The sequence below is a fragment of the Ctenopharyngodon idella genome, chromosome 2 (assembly GCF_019924925.1).
Source record: "Ctenopharyngodon idella isolate HZGC_01 chromosome 2, HZGC01, whole genome shotgun sequence".
In the NCBI taxonomy this organism is placed as follows: domain Eukaryota; kingdom Metazoa; phylum Chordata; class Actinopteri; order Cypriniformes; family Xenocyprididae; genus Ctenopharyngodon; species Ctenopharyngodon idella.
In genome coordinates, this window is record NC_067221.1 from 4,990,762 (window position 1) to 5,003,645 (window position 12,884).

Consider the following 12,884-nt stretch of genomic DNA (forward strand, 5'->3'; position numbering starts at 1 on the left):
CAAACCATGTGCAAATTCATCAGTCAACACCATTGCTGAGTATTTTCTCCTTAAAACTGTAGAGAAACAAAAACAGTCTCAAAAACACAGTTTAAAATCACCCGTTCTCTACGTCACAAACATGTTGTAACCAATCACGTCAACATATAGGCGGGCTTTAGCATATCATTAACTGTGCTGTGAAGCAGGGAGTCTCGAGAGAAGCCAGGTTATCCTGGTATATTTTTCTGTTGATATGAAAAATCGGGTATATTTAGAAATACAGCGGGTGAATTATGTATATGATGTATATTATGATGAACTATATGCCTTTTCCACTGATGTTCTGAGTTGTTCAAAGCGTTTCTAAGATACTGATTTTTAGAAGGCAGCTGTCTGACTCTGAGATGGCGAACGGGAACATGGTTTGTGTAACATTAGCAACACATTATTAGCTGTTCAATAATGTAGTCAAGCAAAAGGCTAATCATATTAATTACCGTTATGTGTCCGACGCTGTAGAGAGCGATACATAAAACGCATTACCATTCTGATACATGGACTTGTAGATGAGTCTGTATAATTCACTCTTCCTCTTCTTCTGAATCAATTTCTGGTTCAAACATATATGGCTGAATTAAACCAGTATTTCCACTTGCCATCATGTGACGTTTACTACGGTAAAGTTGACCGAGTGGATCTCTGAGCTGTGTGAGTGAGTGGAGGTGGAGCTAATTTGCATATTCATGGTTCCGCGTATACTAAATGAATCAAGGGTGTAGAGTTACATTCAAGATATTTTAAGGCATGAAGAATTTTTTTTCACAGGAAAAAAAACATTTAAATATGTCATTTTGGTGATCAAAGATAAAATGATTGACTACAGGGGGACTTTAATAAAAATACTGACATAAAAATTAAGTTTATTAAATAAAACCAATTAATTATAATAATACATTCTAATAAAATATATTGTTTATAAATTAAATACACATTTGGTGGCATTAAATACGCACTACAGGTGGCATTTCAACTATTGATTATTAATAGTCAAAGGAATAATATAAATGTATTTTAATTTCATTTTAAATCCTTCCTTAAACTCAAATTCTACTCAGTTTCAAGAACTGAGCAGGAATTTAAATGATGTAATGTGGTGAATTACTTGTCTCTGTGAGAAGCAGGAGGGGCCAATTCCCATCATTCCTGGCAGGGGTATACCCTGAACATGCCGTCCCGACAGCTGAGGGGTCCTCTGAACACCCGGCCCTACCAACCTCCCATTGGTGCCTTCAGGGCCTGGGTCTAACCTCCCACGATCCTTTGGGTGTTGAATCAAGGAGTACACATTCTCAGTGGCAACACTGAAAGAGCCAAAGATAAAAGAAAAACGAGATTAAGAGTTTGAGTTATGTTGCCTGATTTATTAATGTAATACAGCGACTTTATTAATATATTTACAACTACAGTTTAAAAGTTTGGGTTTCAGTAAGATGGCTTTTTTTTAATAATTAATACTTGTATTCAGCAAGGACATAATTAAATTAATCAAAAGTGACAGTAAAACCATTTATAATGTTACTAAACTTTTCTATTTCAAATTCAAGCTTTCTATTCATCAAATTTTGATGCTTTAATCAAACATGCAAGGCCATTAAAACCAAACATCACTTCTGGCCACTACTGTATTAACAAATGAATGGCTCACTTTGTGCGACATTCCTCCCCACAGGCCCCGCCCCTTCCTGTAGGGTCCGGCTCCTGATATGATATGGTAGAGTTTCGGTTCTTCCTGAATCCTGAAAAGATTGACAGCACACTGCGTCTTTTCTTCCTCCTCAGAGCCTGAGCGTGATGGTGGGATGACAGCTGACTGCAAGACGGAAAGTCAGGGTGTCAGAGATAAGATAACGTCCAAATTTATGCATGCCCAGATTCCTTCAACCTTTAAAAGGTGGGCAGATGTGACACCTTCATTGTTAGACTGCATTACTACACAGAAGGATTCAGTACTGAAGCACCTGTCTGGTAAAACTCTCTTGGTGTAGAAGTCAGGTAGTCCATCATCCAATAGAGATACTCCACCATTCTCCGAGCAGTGCTACAGGACGACAAGAGAAATAATGATGATGATGATGTCTGCTTTTCAGAACTGGGACTGGAGTAGATCATCTCTCTAAATTTGTGTTAGTGGATGATGCTGTCATAGTACGGTGTCTCACCATCTGGGTTTTGTTCCTGTGTATTATGTCAGAGCATTAATTTGATCAACAGACATAAAGACAGGGCTTGCAGGCATTTACTGTGATCAGAAGTGATTGAAAAGGAGAGAGCCTTTAATGTTTGATGCTTTAATTCTGGAGAGCATGCAGAAAACATCTGGGCCCACGTTCAGTCAGATTTCTGAGAATAATCACGTTAACAAGAGAACGTGATTAAAATCACCCCCCTCCTCCTCTTGTTAACAGCTTGAATGGTTGTCAGTTAACCCGCTTTGTATTTAATATTTTATGCATTTTTGAAGAATACTTCCTGTAGAATCCAAAATCAGTGTTATTTTGACTTAACTTACCACAATTAATATTTAATTGCAGAATTCCCAAAGAAATATCACTCTACTTTCAATCCTGAAGCAAGAGGACCAATCATGCAATGCAGTATGCATTTAATTCCATGAGGATGAAGAGAAATGTGCAATAGATTTGGCTTTTTTTTTTCTTTCTTTTTTTAAAGAAAACATGAAGTTATTGAGAGTGTTTTTTTTTCTGTTTAAGAATGCAGATCTGATTTGTTCACTAGTCAGCGGAGTAATAGAAGTTACAAGAGGACTGCAGGGGATACAAGCGATTCAATGACAACATGATAAGGAATGCCTCTGTAGGTGCAAATCTAAACGTGTCTATGTCTGCAGCAGATTTAATTACAGGTATAATAATAGTATTCTGTTTGATTTGATTGTGTTCTCTGAATTGAAGACAATATTGATCACAAAAATATATGATGAATATGTGGCTAATATCAAACTAGAAGTCAATAATACAATACGAGGCGAAGCCTGAAATGATCGGAGTGTAGTGTTTAATTCAATTCATTTTAATTTACTTTATTATAGCAATAAACATGCTATATAAAGACATATGAAAAGTATGGGTGTAACGGTATAGGTATTTGTCAAGGTACGGATGTCACGGCTCGGTGCATACAGTCAGACGACAAATACAGTCAGTCACAGGCAATTCACACTCCAATCCAGAAGGGGGCGCGTGTGGTAATGTGGTAACGCTGTTTGCTAACCGAAGAAGAACAACAGATGATCTATGCATATATATGTTTACTTGTAATCTCTTAACCAGTGTTTCAACCGTGGAAAGACATCAATAAAACAGCTTGAGAATAATATCTCACGTAGCATTACATACACCTCAGGCAAGTCATTCAGTGTCCACAGCATGTTAGTTCACTAGAGAAATGAAGCATTTCACTAAATATATGCACTATATTAGCTTGTACATTCATTATATTTACTTTACCTTTTAGTAATATCTTAATTATTTAATATATGTTTAAATAAATTTGTCATGAAAACAATTTATGACAGTAACTGTGTAAATGATTATATTTCAAAAATGAATAAATGAATAATTAGATTTAGAAGTTAATGCAAAACCTGCCTTATGTGCAATGTTTTTTGTTTTTTATTTGAGTGTTGATTATTATGTCTATATAAATAGCAACTGAATTTAATAGTTTGAATTTAAAATGTTCATTATAATTGAATTTATTTAAAAAGAGAGACACACAATTTGTGTTTGGGTCATTGACGAATAAGGTTTTTAAAAGTGTAAAAAGGAAATTAAGATATGGAGATATGGAGATATAATTAATTTTGAAGTTTTATTAAGTGTTAACAATTAGATTATGTGGTTTTTATAATAAATTAACACTGCTTTTGTTATTTTTTACAAGATGGACAAAATTTGTCACCAAAAAAGTCATTCGGTTTAACCAAAATTTCGGTTTTACCGAATGACAATATTTTCGAACAATGCTAACAGGCTGATATCTAGCTAGCTAGTTAGCTTGCTAGCTAGTAAGCAAAAGGACAATTAAACATTTTACATTTAGTACAAGTTTTTGAAATATTTCCATGTTTTAAAGCGGTTGTACCGAATGACCTGATGTTTCGGGACATGCGTATGAGCGAGTGAAAACATGAATTTTTCAAATAGCTAAAAGAGAGTTAGTTACTTTGCTTCATGACCATGTGGTCCTTTGCAGGAGTCTGAATGATGTCACATCCTGTCACATGATATTGACTGCATGACTTAATCCAAAATGGTCCCTTTATATTGGTTACTCCGAATGACATCAATGTAATTAATTTTTCCGGACATTTTTTCTCATAACAAAGCAACGACTTCTACACATAATTTTAATACCATTTTGCACTATGTTGATATATGATGTTATAAAATCATACCAGAATAAAAAATATATACATTTATTACATTTTAAGATCACAATAGTTAATCACAAATGAAGTGGCTGTATTGGCCTTTGGACGGTTAAACCGAATGACCTTTTGACACTTCAGAATCTTTAAAATACCTTTATATGTAGCAAAATATAATTAAAACCTTTTGGATTCAATAAAAGTGATCTAGTTGTACTACCTTACATACTGTGGATGTCATATCTTTGTTTTTTATTATTATTGATGCCTTTGGACAAAAAAAAGACCCGTCATGTCATTGACCCGTTTAATAAAACACTATTTAATAAAAAAAGAAGAAAAAGAAGCAATTTTATGTTTAGTGTTCTCCCCCCTGCTGTACCGAACCCTTACCAAACCGAGGTACGTACCGAACCGTCATGTTTGTGTACTGTTACACCCCTAATGATACTGTAAGTCATATTTGATGTGGCAATGGCACTGGTTCTTACTGTCTCAAAGGGAGCATGTGCAGCCCTGTGCCGTCTTGGTGGCCGCGGTCTGACGTGGGTCACATGACGCAGAGGTGAACCCTGTGTGGGCAGAGTGGACAGACCTTCCCATGATGCAGAGCGTGAAAGAGGTGCAGATGTCTGAGGAGTGGACACTAAAGGTGAGGAGTTAGGGTCGTCACCTAGACCTAGAGGACAGTGAATCACATCAAATTAATTACATGATATGCTAATTAATTAATCAATTAATCATCGCAAATAATCATATCATCTTTTGTTGAGGAAAGCAGTCAAATGAAGACATTATTGTGGCAGACAAAAGCACTGAATGACAAAAAAAGTGTTTTTAAAAGTCAATTTATTGTTTTATTTATTTATCAGTGCTAGTTTTATCTGTTTAATGTTTAAATTTATCAAGTAAGTTAACATGATAAATTGACAGGCCTAATAAATATGATATAAAGAATGAATGGGTTTACTTTAAACTGAAAGATGTATGAAGTATACATGACTTGAAAGCACTGAATGAGTGTGTTAACTAAAAAATGAATGATAGTCCTGGTTTCATCCTACATAACGTGTGTGTGTGACTCACTGAGTCTGTTGGACACGGGACGAATGCGTCTGGTCCTGGAGCTGCGTTTCTTAATGGCGATTGTGTCCTGGGTGCAGAGCGACAGAAGTGAGTGAGAACATTGCAAACTGAGCAGATGATGAGGCCGCTGAGTTACCAGAGATGACAAATACTGTAAATACCACCAAACACACAGATGAGTCAGCTGTGAGTGATTCAAGTAACACACTCACTATGCTGATGCCAAAGTCATCCTCCACAACGTCCAGCATGTCGGCATGTCTGTGTGCGCGCCTGGCCGTTCCCCCATCTTCCAGTCGTCTCATCTGTGAAACCTGCCGGAGCTGTGATGACGAACAGATGCGTGAGGCAGAGCGATGCGTGTGCACGTGCTCAGAATGAACAGACCAATGGAGAGAGAAATTGCTTTGTAGTACCAGGGTTTTGTGTGTGGCATAAAGTTCCTGTAGGATCTGGTCCACTATGGAGTTGGTGAGATATGAAACAACAGACAGCTTCACCTCCCTAAGAGTGAGAGAGATGGAGACACAAAAATACATGTTAGATCATGTTTAAACCATGCTGGGAATTGCAGCTGTGAACACAGTGGCTATAGAAAAGTAGGTTTTGTCCTTCCATTGAAGACTTCATGATTTTGATCGATCAGTGCAGCGAGTGTTTGGCTGGACAAAATGGACATGAATCAATATTGAGAAAGAATATAATCAAGGGGTCTTTAAAGAACTAAGCTGGAAAAATGAAATAAAATAATTCAAATATCTACACATCCACTTTTTTCAAATGATTAAGATCAATTGCAGTGCATCATATTCAGTCCTGTGTTGCACACATTTTAGTTAGGTTAGTAGTAGGGCTGTCAATTTAACACGTTAATTTAATAAATTAGTTAATATGCGAAAATAATGCGCTAAAATTATTATTCTTGCATTTCATACAGTTGATTGATGACGAACATGAAACAGAGCGACAACTCACTGCGTGATGAAGCCTATACAATGCAGTTAGAATGACCCTAAAATTCAAGATATTGGGCAAAAATGCCCCTGTATGATTTTTTGACTCATATTTATATCATATGATGTAGTTAAGCAATATCACACGAGTGCTGTTTTTGTCCCGAACAGCACGGCTGCAAATGCAATATTGATTTTATACAACAGTTCAATATATAAGGTAATATTGTGTTGTATTTTAGACACAATGTTGTGTTTTTGCTCAGTTTTTCCAACGAAAATATTACCTATAAAGCCAAAGCAGAACTGTTGTGCATCTCCGAGCAACACACAGAGGTGCATCGTTTCTGAATGAATTCGCGTTTTGAGCAAATCAATCGGGTGAACCAATGATTCAAAAGCCCATTCATAAAGAGAGCCATTTACTTAAAGGTGACCTATTATGCCCCTTTTCACAAGATGTAATATAAGTCTCTGGTGTCCCCAGAATGTGTCTGTTAAGTTTCAGCTCAAAATACCCCACAGATCATTTATTATAGCTTGTCAAATTTGCCCCTATTTGGGTGTGAGCAAAAACATGCAGTTTTTGTGTGTGTCCCTTTAAATGCAAATGAGCTGCTGCTCCCGGCCCCCTTTCCAGAAGAGGGCGGAGCTTTAACAGCTCACGCTTTGGTCGCTCAACAACAACAAAGCTGGAGAATCTCACGCAGCCAAAATGAGGATTGTCAGTAACGGTGTTCAGCCTTACATTGTTCAAACCGGAGTCGACACTGATGGAGAGACTCAGGAAGAAGTTACAACTTTTAGAATGAAACTGGACGTTTCTGAATGGTTAGTGGATAAATTTATGTAGTTGCTGTGGAGTTGATTCAACTCATCGACTAGCATGTGCCGTCATGTTAATCTTTTGTGCAAATCCAGCGTTGAATTGACCCTCGTTTGTGAAGCAGTCCGGTGTAAAATGACGGCATGGCAACAACTCTCTACTACAGCAACTCTTCCTCTTCTCTAAAGCAGCCCAAAATGGCCTTGTCCCCTTTGTCGCGTGTTCTCGGGGGGCGGGGTTTTTGTAAATTTTAGGGTTAGTGATGTCACTAACCTGGGAAAGAAGCTTGTTGTAGTCCCTACAAGCCATTTGTTGTAGTCCTTAAACAGAGAATTCTTTAAAAGAAAATATCTCCCTTTGCATTGAACTTTGCGTGTTGTAACTTTGCAGATGTTGTTTATGCTCATAAAAGCAACATTACACACTAACTAAAGTGAAATCATAATCAAACATTGAATGAATTCCTGAATGAATCACGAATCGAATGAATGAATGACTCAGCGACTCATTTAGACATTTACCGCCACCTATTGGCCGTTTTACTTTCTAATTTAGATTACCATTTCATTAAAAAAATATTTCATATTTCCATATTAATAAAAACCCATTAGAGGTATAGTTCACTCACCCTCATGGCCGCTGAAGCCTAAACATTTATATGTTATAAATTCTATGTTAAATAAAAAAATATACAGTATAATATATTATTTTGTAATGTCTATTTGATGCTTTTCTCATTTAACACAATAATGACTTTAAATGATCTTTTGGGGGTAATTTCTCAGACAAATTTGATGTGTGATTAATTAGATTAATTAATCGCCACATTGTGTAATTAATTAGATTAAAAATTTGACAGCCCTAGTTATTTGTTATAAGCTTTATCCAATTTCTTTAGTTTGCAACAACATCCCAAAAAGGCGAGCTCCACCACAGATTACACTGTAAACTCGGCAAACAGTTTTGGATATTGCTGTCATTCCCCAGTCAAGTAGACAGCTGTTTTCAAAGCTGCTGCCCGGGGGCATTATAAAGATGACCGCTGAGTGAACTGACTTAAAAAAGACTTGGTATATTGGATCCAAAAAATTGAATACACCCAAAGTGAAAGTGAATCAATATCAAGAAAGAAAAAAATCTAAATCAAGGGGTCTTTAAAGGACTAAGCTGGAAAAACATTAAAATAAAAAATGCATTAAAACATCTTCAGCATGCTGTTTGTTACCTTATTTACTTTATGTCTGTGTGTGTGTGTATATATATATATTTTATAACTGACTTCAAAAGGACTTGTATAATTCTCAAGGTGTTCATCTGAGAAACATCAACCACTCATCCCCCTCGTTTCTTACTCCAGAGCTCTGTTGATGTCCTGAGCTGCTCTCTCCATCAGAGCGGTTCGGATGGACGAACGAGGGATGGACACGCGCTCTGAGATGGAGGAGAGGGGAGGAGAGAGACACTCTGCTGCGGCACAAGAAAGCGGACACAGCTCCCGGCACAGAGACACCATGGAGTCCACAATGACCTGTACAAATCCACCATCAATCACCCATCACGCCTTTCAAGTCCAACAGAACAAGAAAGCAGATATAAATCAGGCAGAAGAATGAGAGAGAGAGAAACATCACCTGCAGTTCTTTATCAGCTGCTTTGGCAAGTTCTCCGGCCAGAGAGTCCAGCCTCTGTCTCACCGGCCCGTCCACCGACAGCACGTGGGCCAGTTCACACAGCGAGGGGTACAGCTAGAGGACAGTGCAGACATAATTCACATGCCAGTCATGATCTCTCACTGACCGCTGTGAGGATTCTGTTACACGTGAGCCATGCAGGTGATGTCTTTAACTTTTAATGTTTGCTCAAAAAAACAGAGAATGCCTGAAATCAATAACTCAAAGCACATAAATAACATCTGACTGAATATTACTGTATAGCCATCTACAACTATATTAAACGATGTTAAGCAAATATCAACATTAATGTGATTACAGTAATATATCATTTATATAATTTAATCTTTCAGTCAAAAATGTAGACATACTTGACTGAATTTGTTTCTCATGATCTTAAAAAAAACCTTTTATTTTAAAGGTTAAATGCTTAGATGCTGAATCAGTTTTGTAGACAAATAGAAATGTGCCAAAAATGTTAATATAGCTCATTTAGTTAACTTTAGTTAATGCAATGAACAATGAACATTTATTAAACTAAAGTGATACTTTTTGCATATGCTAATACATTTTAATGTTTTAAGTTGTATAAATTAACATTAGAGAATGGATTATGAAAGAACATGAATTAACAATGAGCAGTAGTATAATTTATAAATGATCATTTACCTACATTAATAAATGCTGTAAAAATGTTCCTCATTGTAAAATATCACAAATATACATACACTGATTCTTTGATAAATAGAAAGTTCAAAAGAACAGCATTTATTTGAGAATATTTTGCAACATTATTAATGTCTTTACTGTCACTTTTGATCAATTTAAGTTTAATCAATTTTGAAACAACATTGTTCTGTGAGATGATATGGCTTCTTACACAGAATAAGGCACAACATATCATTTCATAGTACTCTATACAGTGATAAATGCTATGTCGGTTAGCATTGCATTATACAGTTGAGCTCAAAAGTTTACATACTCCTGGTTACCTGGATGATCCACGACTGTTTTTTTGTTGTGTGATGGTTGTTCATGAGTCCCTTGTTTGTTCTGAGCAGTTAAACTGAGCTCTGTTCTTCAGAAAAATCCTCCAGGTCCTGCAGATTCTTCAGTTTTCCAGCATCTTCTGCATATTTGAACCCTTTACAGCAGTGACTGTATGATTTTGAGATCCATCTTTTCACACTGAGGACAACTGAGGGACTATTAGACAAAACTATTACAAAAGCTGCAAAAGTTCACTGATGCTCCAGAAGGAAACACGACGCATTAAGAGTCGGGGATGTAAACTTTTTGAATTGGATGAACAGGATAAATTGTACTTTTTTTTGTCTTCTGGGAAACATGTAAGTATCTTTTGTAGCTTCCAAAGGGCAGAACTAAATGAAAAAATATGTTCTTTAAACAAAATAAAAAAAACTTGCACATCAAGAAAGTTTTCATCCCCGACTCTTAACGCATCGTGCTTCCTTCCTTCTGGAGCATCAGTGAACTTTTGCAGCTTTTGTAATAGTTTTGTCTAATAGTCCCTCAGTTGTCCTCAGTGTGAAAAGATGGATCTCAAAATCATACAGTCACTGCTGTAAAGGGTTCAAATATGCAGAAGATGCTGGAAAACTGAAGAATCTGCAGGACGTGAAGGATTTTTCTGAAGAACAGAGCTCAGTTTAACTGCTCAGAACAAACAACACACAACAAAAAAACAGTCATGGATCATCCAGGTGACCACACATAGTATTAAGAATCAAGGGTATGTAAACTTTTGAACAGGGTCATTTTTATAAATTCTGCTATTTTTTTGTCTTGTGGACTTTATGTAAACCTCTGCTATGTGAAATAGTTTATTAAGGACAGTACTAAATAAAAAATAACATGCAATTTTCATGATCCTTCTTATTTTGTTAAAATGATTAACATTTTTGCAGATTCTGCAAGGGGTACGTAAACCTTTGAGCTCAACTGTATACTTTATTATCATGAAAATACCCGAGAAGGACTCAGATAAACCATATATTGTCGTAGTCGTGTGTTTATTAGTCATGTTTAATCAATCAAAGTGTTTCAATCTTCTGTTTATTCAGCTACAGCGATAGTATGATGCCCATAGGGATTTCCTGGAATTATGTGCACTATCTTTCTTCTGCAGGGCATATTTGGAGTTTCTGCACAAGAGCGCCCTCTGGCTTTCAGATTTAGCCATACTTCACTGACAAGCTGCACATAAACAAATCACAGCCAATTGCCAAATGGCGTGCGGTTTAATTTTGATTAAGCGTACAGCCCTAACACTTACATTTGTTTTTTTTCACAGGTTTGATGACTGTACTACTATGTGGAATATATTCCTAATAAAGCACGTGACAGTGGGTGTCCAAAAATCTGACAACAGGTAAATACACAAACACACTCACAGCTCGAGAGTTCCTGGCCTCCTTCAGGACCTGTCTGGCAGCCTGTAGCTCTTCCCCTTCAGCTGTTCCTCTCAACACACACACCTGCTGCTGCACGCGTACACACAGACGCTCCATCACCTGGGACAGCAGGAGGAGAGGAAGACAGAGAGAGAGGAGAGAGATATCGCTGTGTGAGTTACATCTAACAATACAGAGTAAAGATCAGTCAGAGTTCACATAAGCAAGTAAAAGAGATGCTCTCTTTCTCTCTCACACACACAAATGTTTGAAGAATATGCATTTAATTTAATGTGAAAAATATAATTTTTTTTATGGTAAAAATGTTCTCCTATCCCAGTTCATTGTGAAGAGACCAATATAAGCAATCCATTCACAGGTTGACCTGAATGGGAATGCTAATGGATAGTCTTCCTCTCTCCAGGTATACTATACTATACAGATTTTGGTTACACTTTATTTTAAGGAGTCCTTGTTGTTACAGTATAATTACACATTTAAAGGTACAATATGTAAGATTTTTGGATTAAAATATCCAAAATCCACAGTGTTATATATTTTGTTGACTTGTGTACTTACATTATCCCAAATGTTTCCAAGAATGCTACGCCTTTGTTTTGAATAGGCGACCTCTAGTGGCTAAAATTACATATTGTGCCTTTAAATACTGAGTAATAATTATTAACTACATGTACTTGCTGTAGGGTTAAGGTTAGGGTTTGGTTTAGGGTTAGTTGTGTGTATGCACAATTTATAGTAATTACAATATGTAACATGTCTAACGAACACTGTAAAATAAAGTGTTACCCAGATTTTTTTCTTTGAAAGAAATTTCTTTTGCTCATCAAGGCTGCATTTATTTGATCAAAAATACAGTAAAAATAGTAATACTGTGAAATATTATTACAATTTAAAATATTTTAAAAGTAATTTATTCCTGTGTTGGCAATGCTGAATTTTCAGCATCATTACTCCAGTCTTCAGTGTCACATGATCCTTCAGAAATCGTAATATGTTGATTTGCTGTTCAAGAAACATTTCCTATTAATATTAATGTTGAAAACAGTTGTGCAGCTTAATATTTTAGTGAAAACCATAACATTTTTAGAATTTTTTGGTGAATAGACATAAAAAAATGCATTAATTTGAAATCAGTTTTAATCATTTTAATGCATCCTTGCTGAATTAATTGGGAGAGGACAACGTGTGGCAGCGAAATAACACACTGCAACTTTAAAGTGCTAACTGAGAATTTAAATTACATAATTATGCAATTCGTGATTACATTAAAAAAAAAAAAAAAAAAACTGCTATTTGACCCTGAAATATGTTATTGACCATATTAAGTGCATTTTAATTAACATATTACAGGAAATGCATTGAAATAAAACTTGCAATTTAGCCACCAATTAAACTCAATTGTTCTGAACTGGCAGAACTGAAATTGAACTGACCCAAACTCTGACCCAGAGACCTCATCACCACCATTATCAACATGATCAC

General features: G+C 36.1%; 1 protein-coding gene across 3 annotated transcripts in view; it reads right to left on the reverse strand.

The window, feature by feature from the left end:
• Positions 1-12,884, reverse strand: part of carmil3 (capping protein regulator and myosin 1 linker 3) — an 80,513-nt gene that overhangs the window by 7,260 nt on the left and 60,369 nt on the right. For 2 of the 3 annotated variants that reach the window (XM_051879291.1, XM_051879283.1), the window contains exons 25-34: positions 11,382-11,501; positions 8,929-9,042; positions 8,650-8,825; positions 5,935-6,022; positions 5,731-5,841; positions 5,519-5,585; positions 4,924-5,111; positions 2,001-2,080; positions 1,688-1,852; positions 1,145-1,343 (exon numbers count right to left, since the gene is read on the reverse strand). In XM_051879291.1, coding sequence (XP_051735251.1) covers positions 1,145-1,343; positions 1,688-1,852; positions 2,001-2,080; positions 4,924-5,111; positions 5,519-5,585; positions 5,731-5,841; positions 5,935-6,022; positions 8,650-8,825; positions 8,929-9,042; positions 11,382-11,501 — 1,308 coding nt within the window. Of the gene's footprint in view, positions 1-35; positions 57-1,144; positions 1,344-1,687; positions 1,853-2,000; positions 2,081-4,923; positions 5,112-5,518; positions 5,586-5,730; positions 5,842-5,934; positions 6,023-8,649; positions 8,826-8,928; positions 9,043-11,381; positions 11,502-12,884 lie in introns of those variants that run through there. The other variant, XM_051879300.1, reaches the window with a different exon arrangement.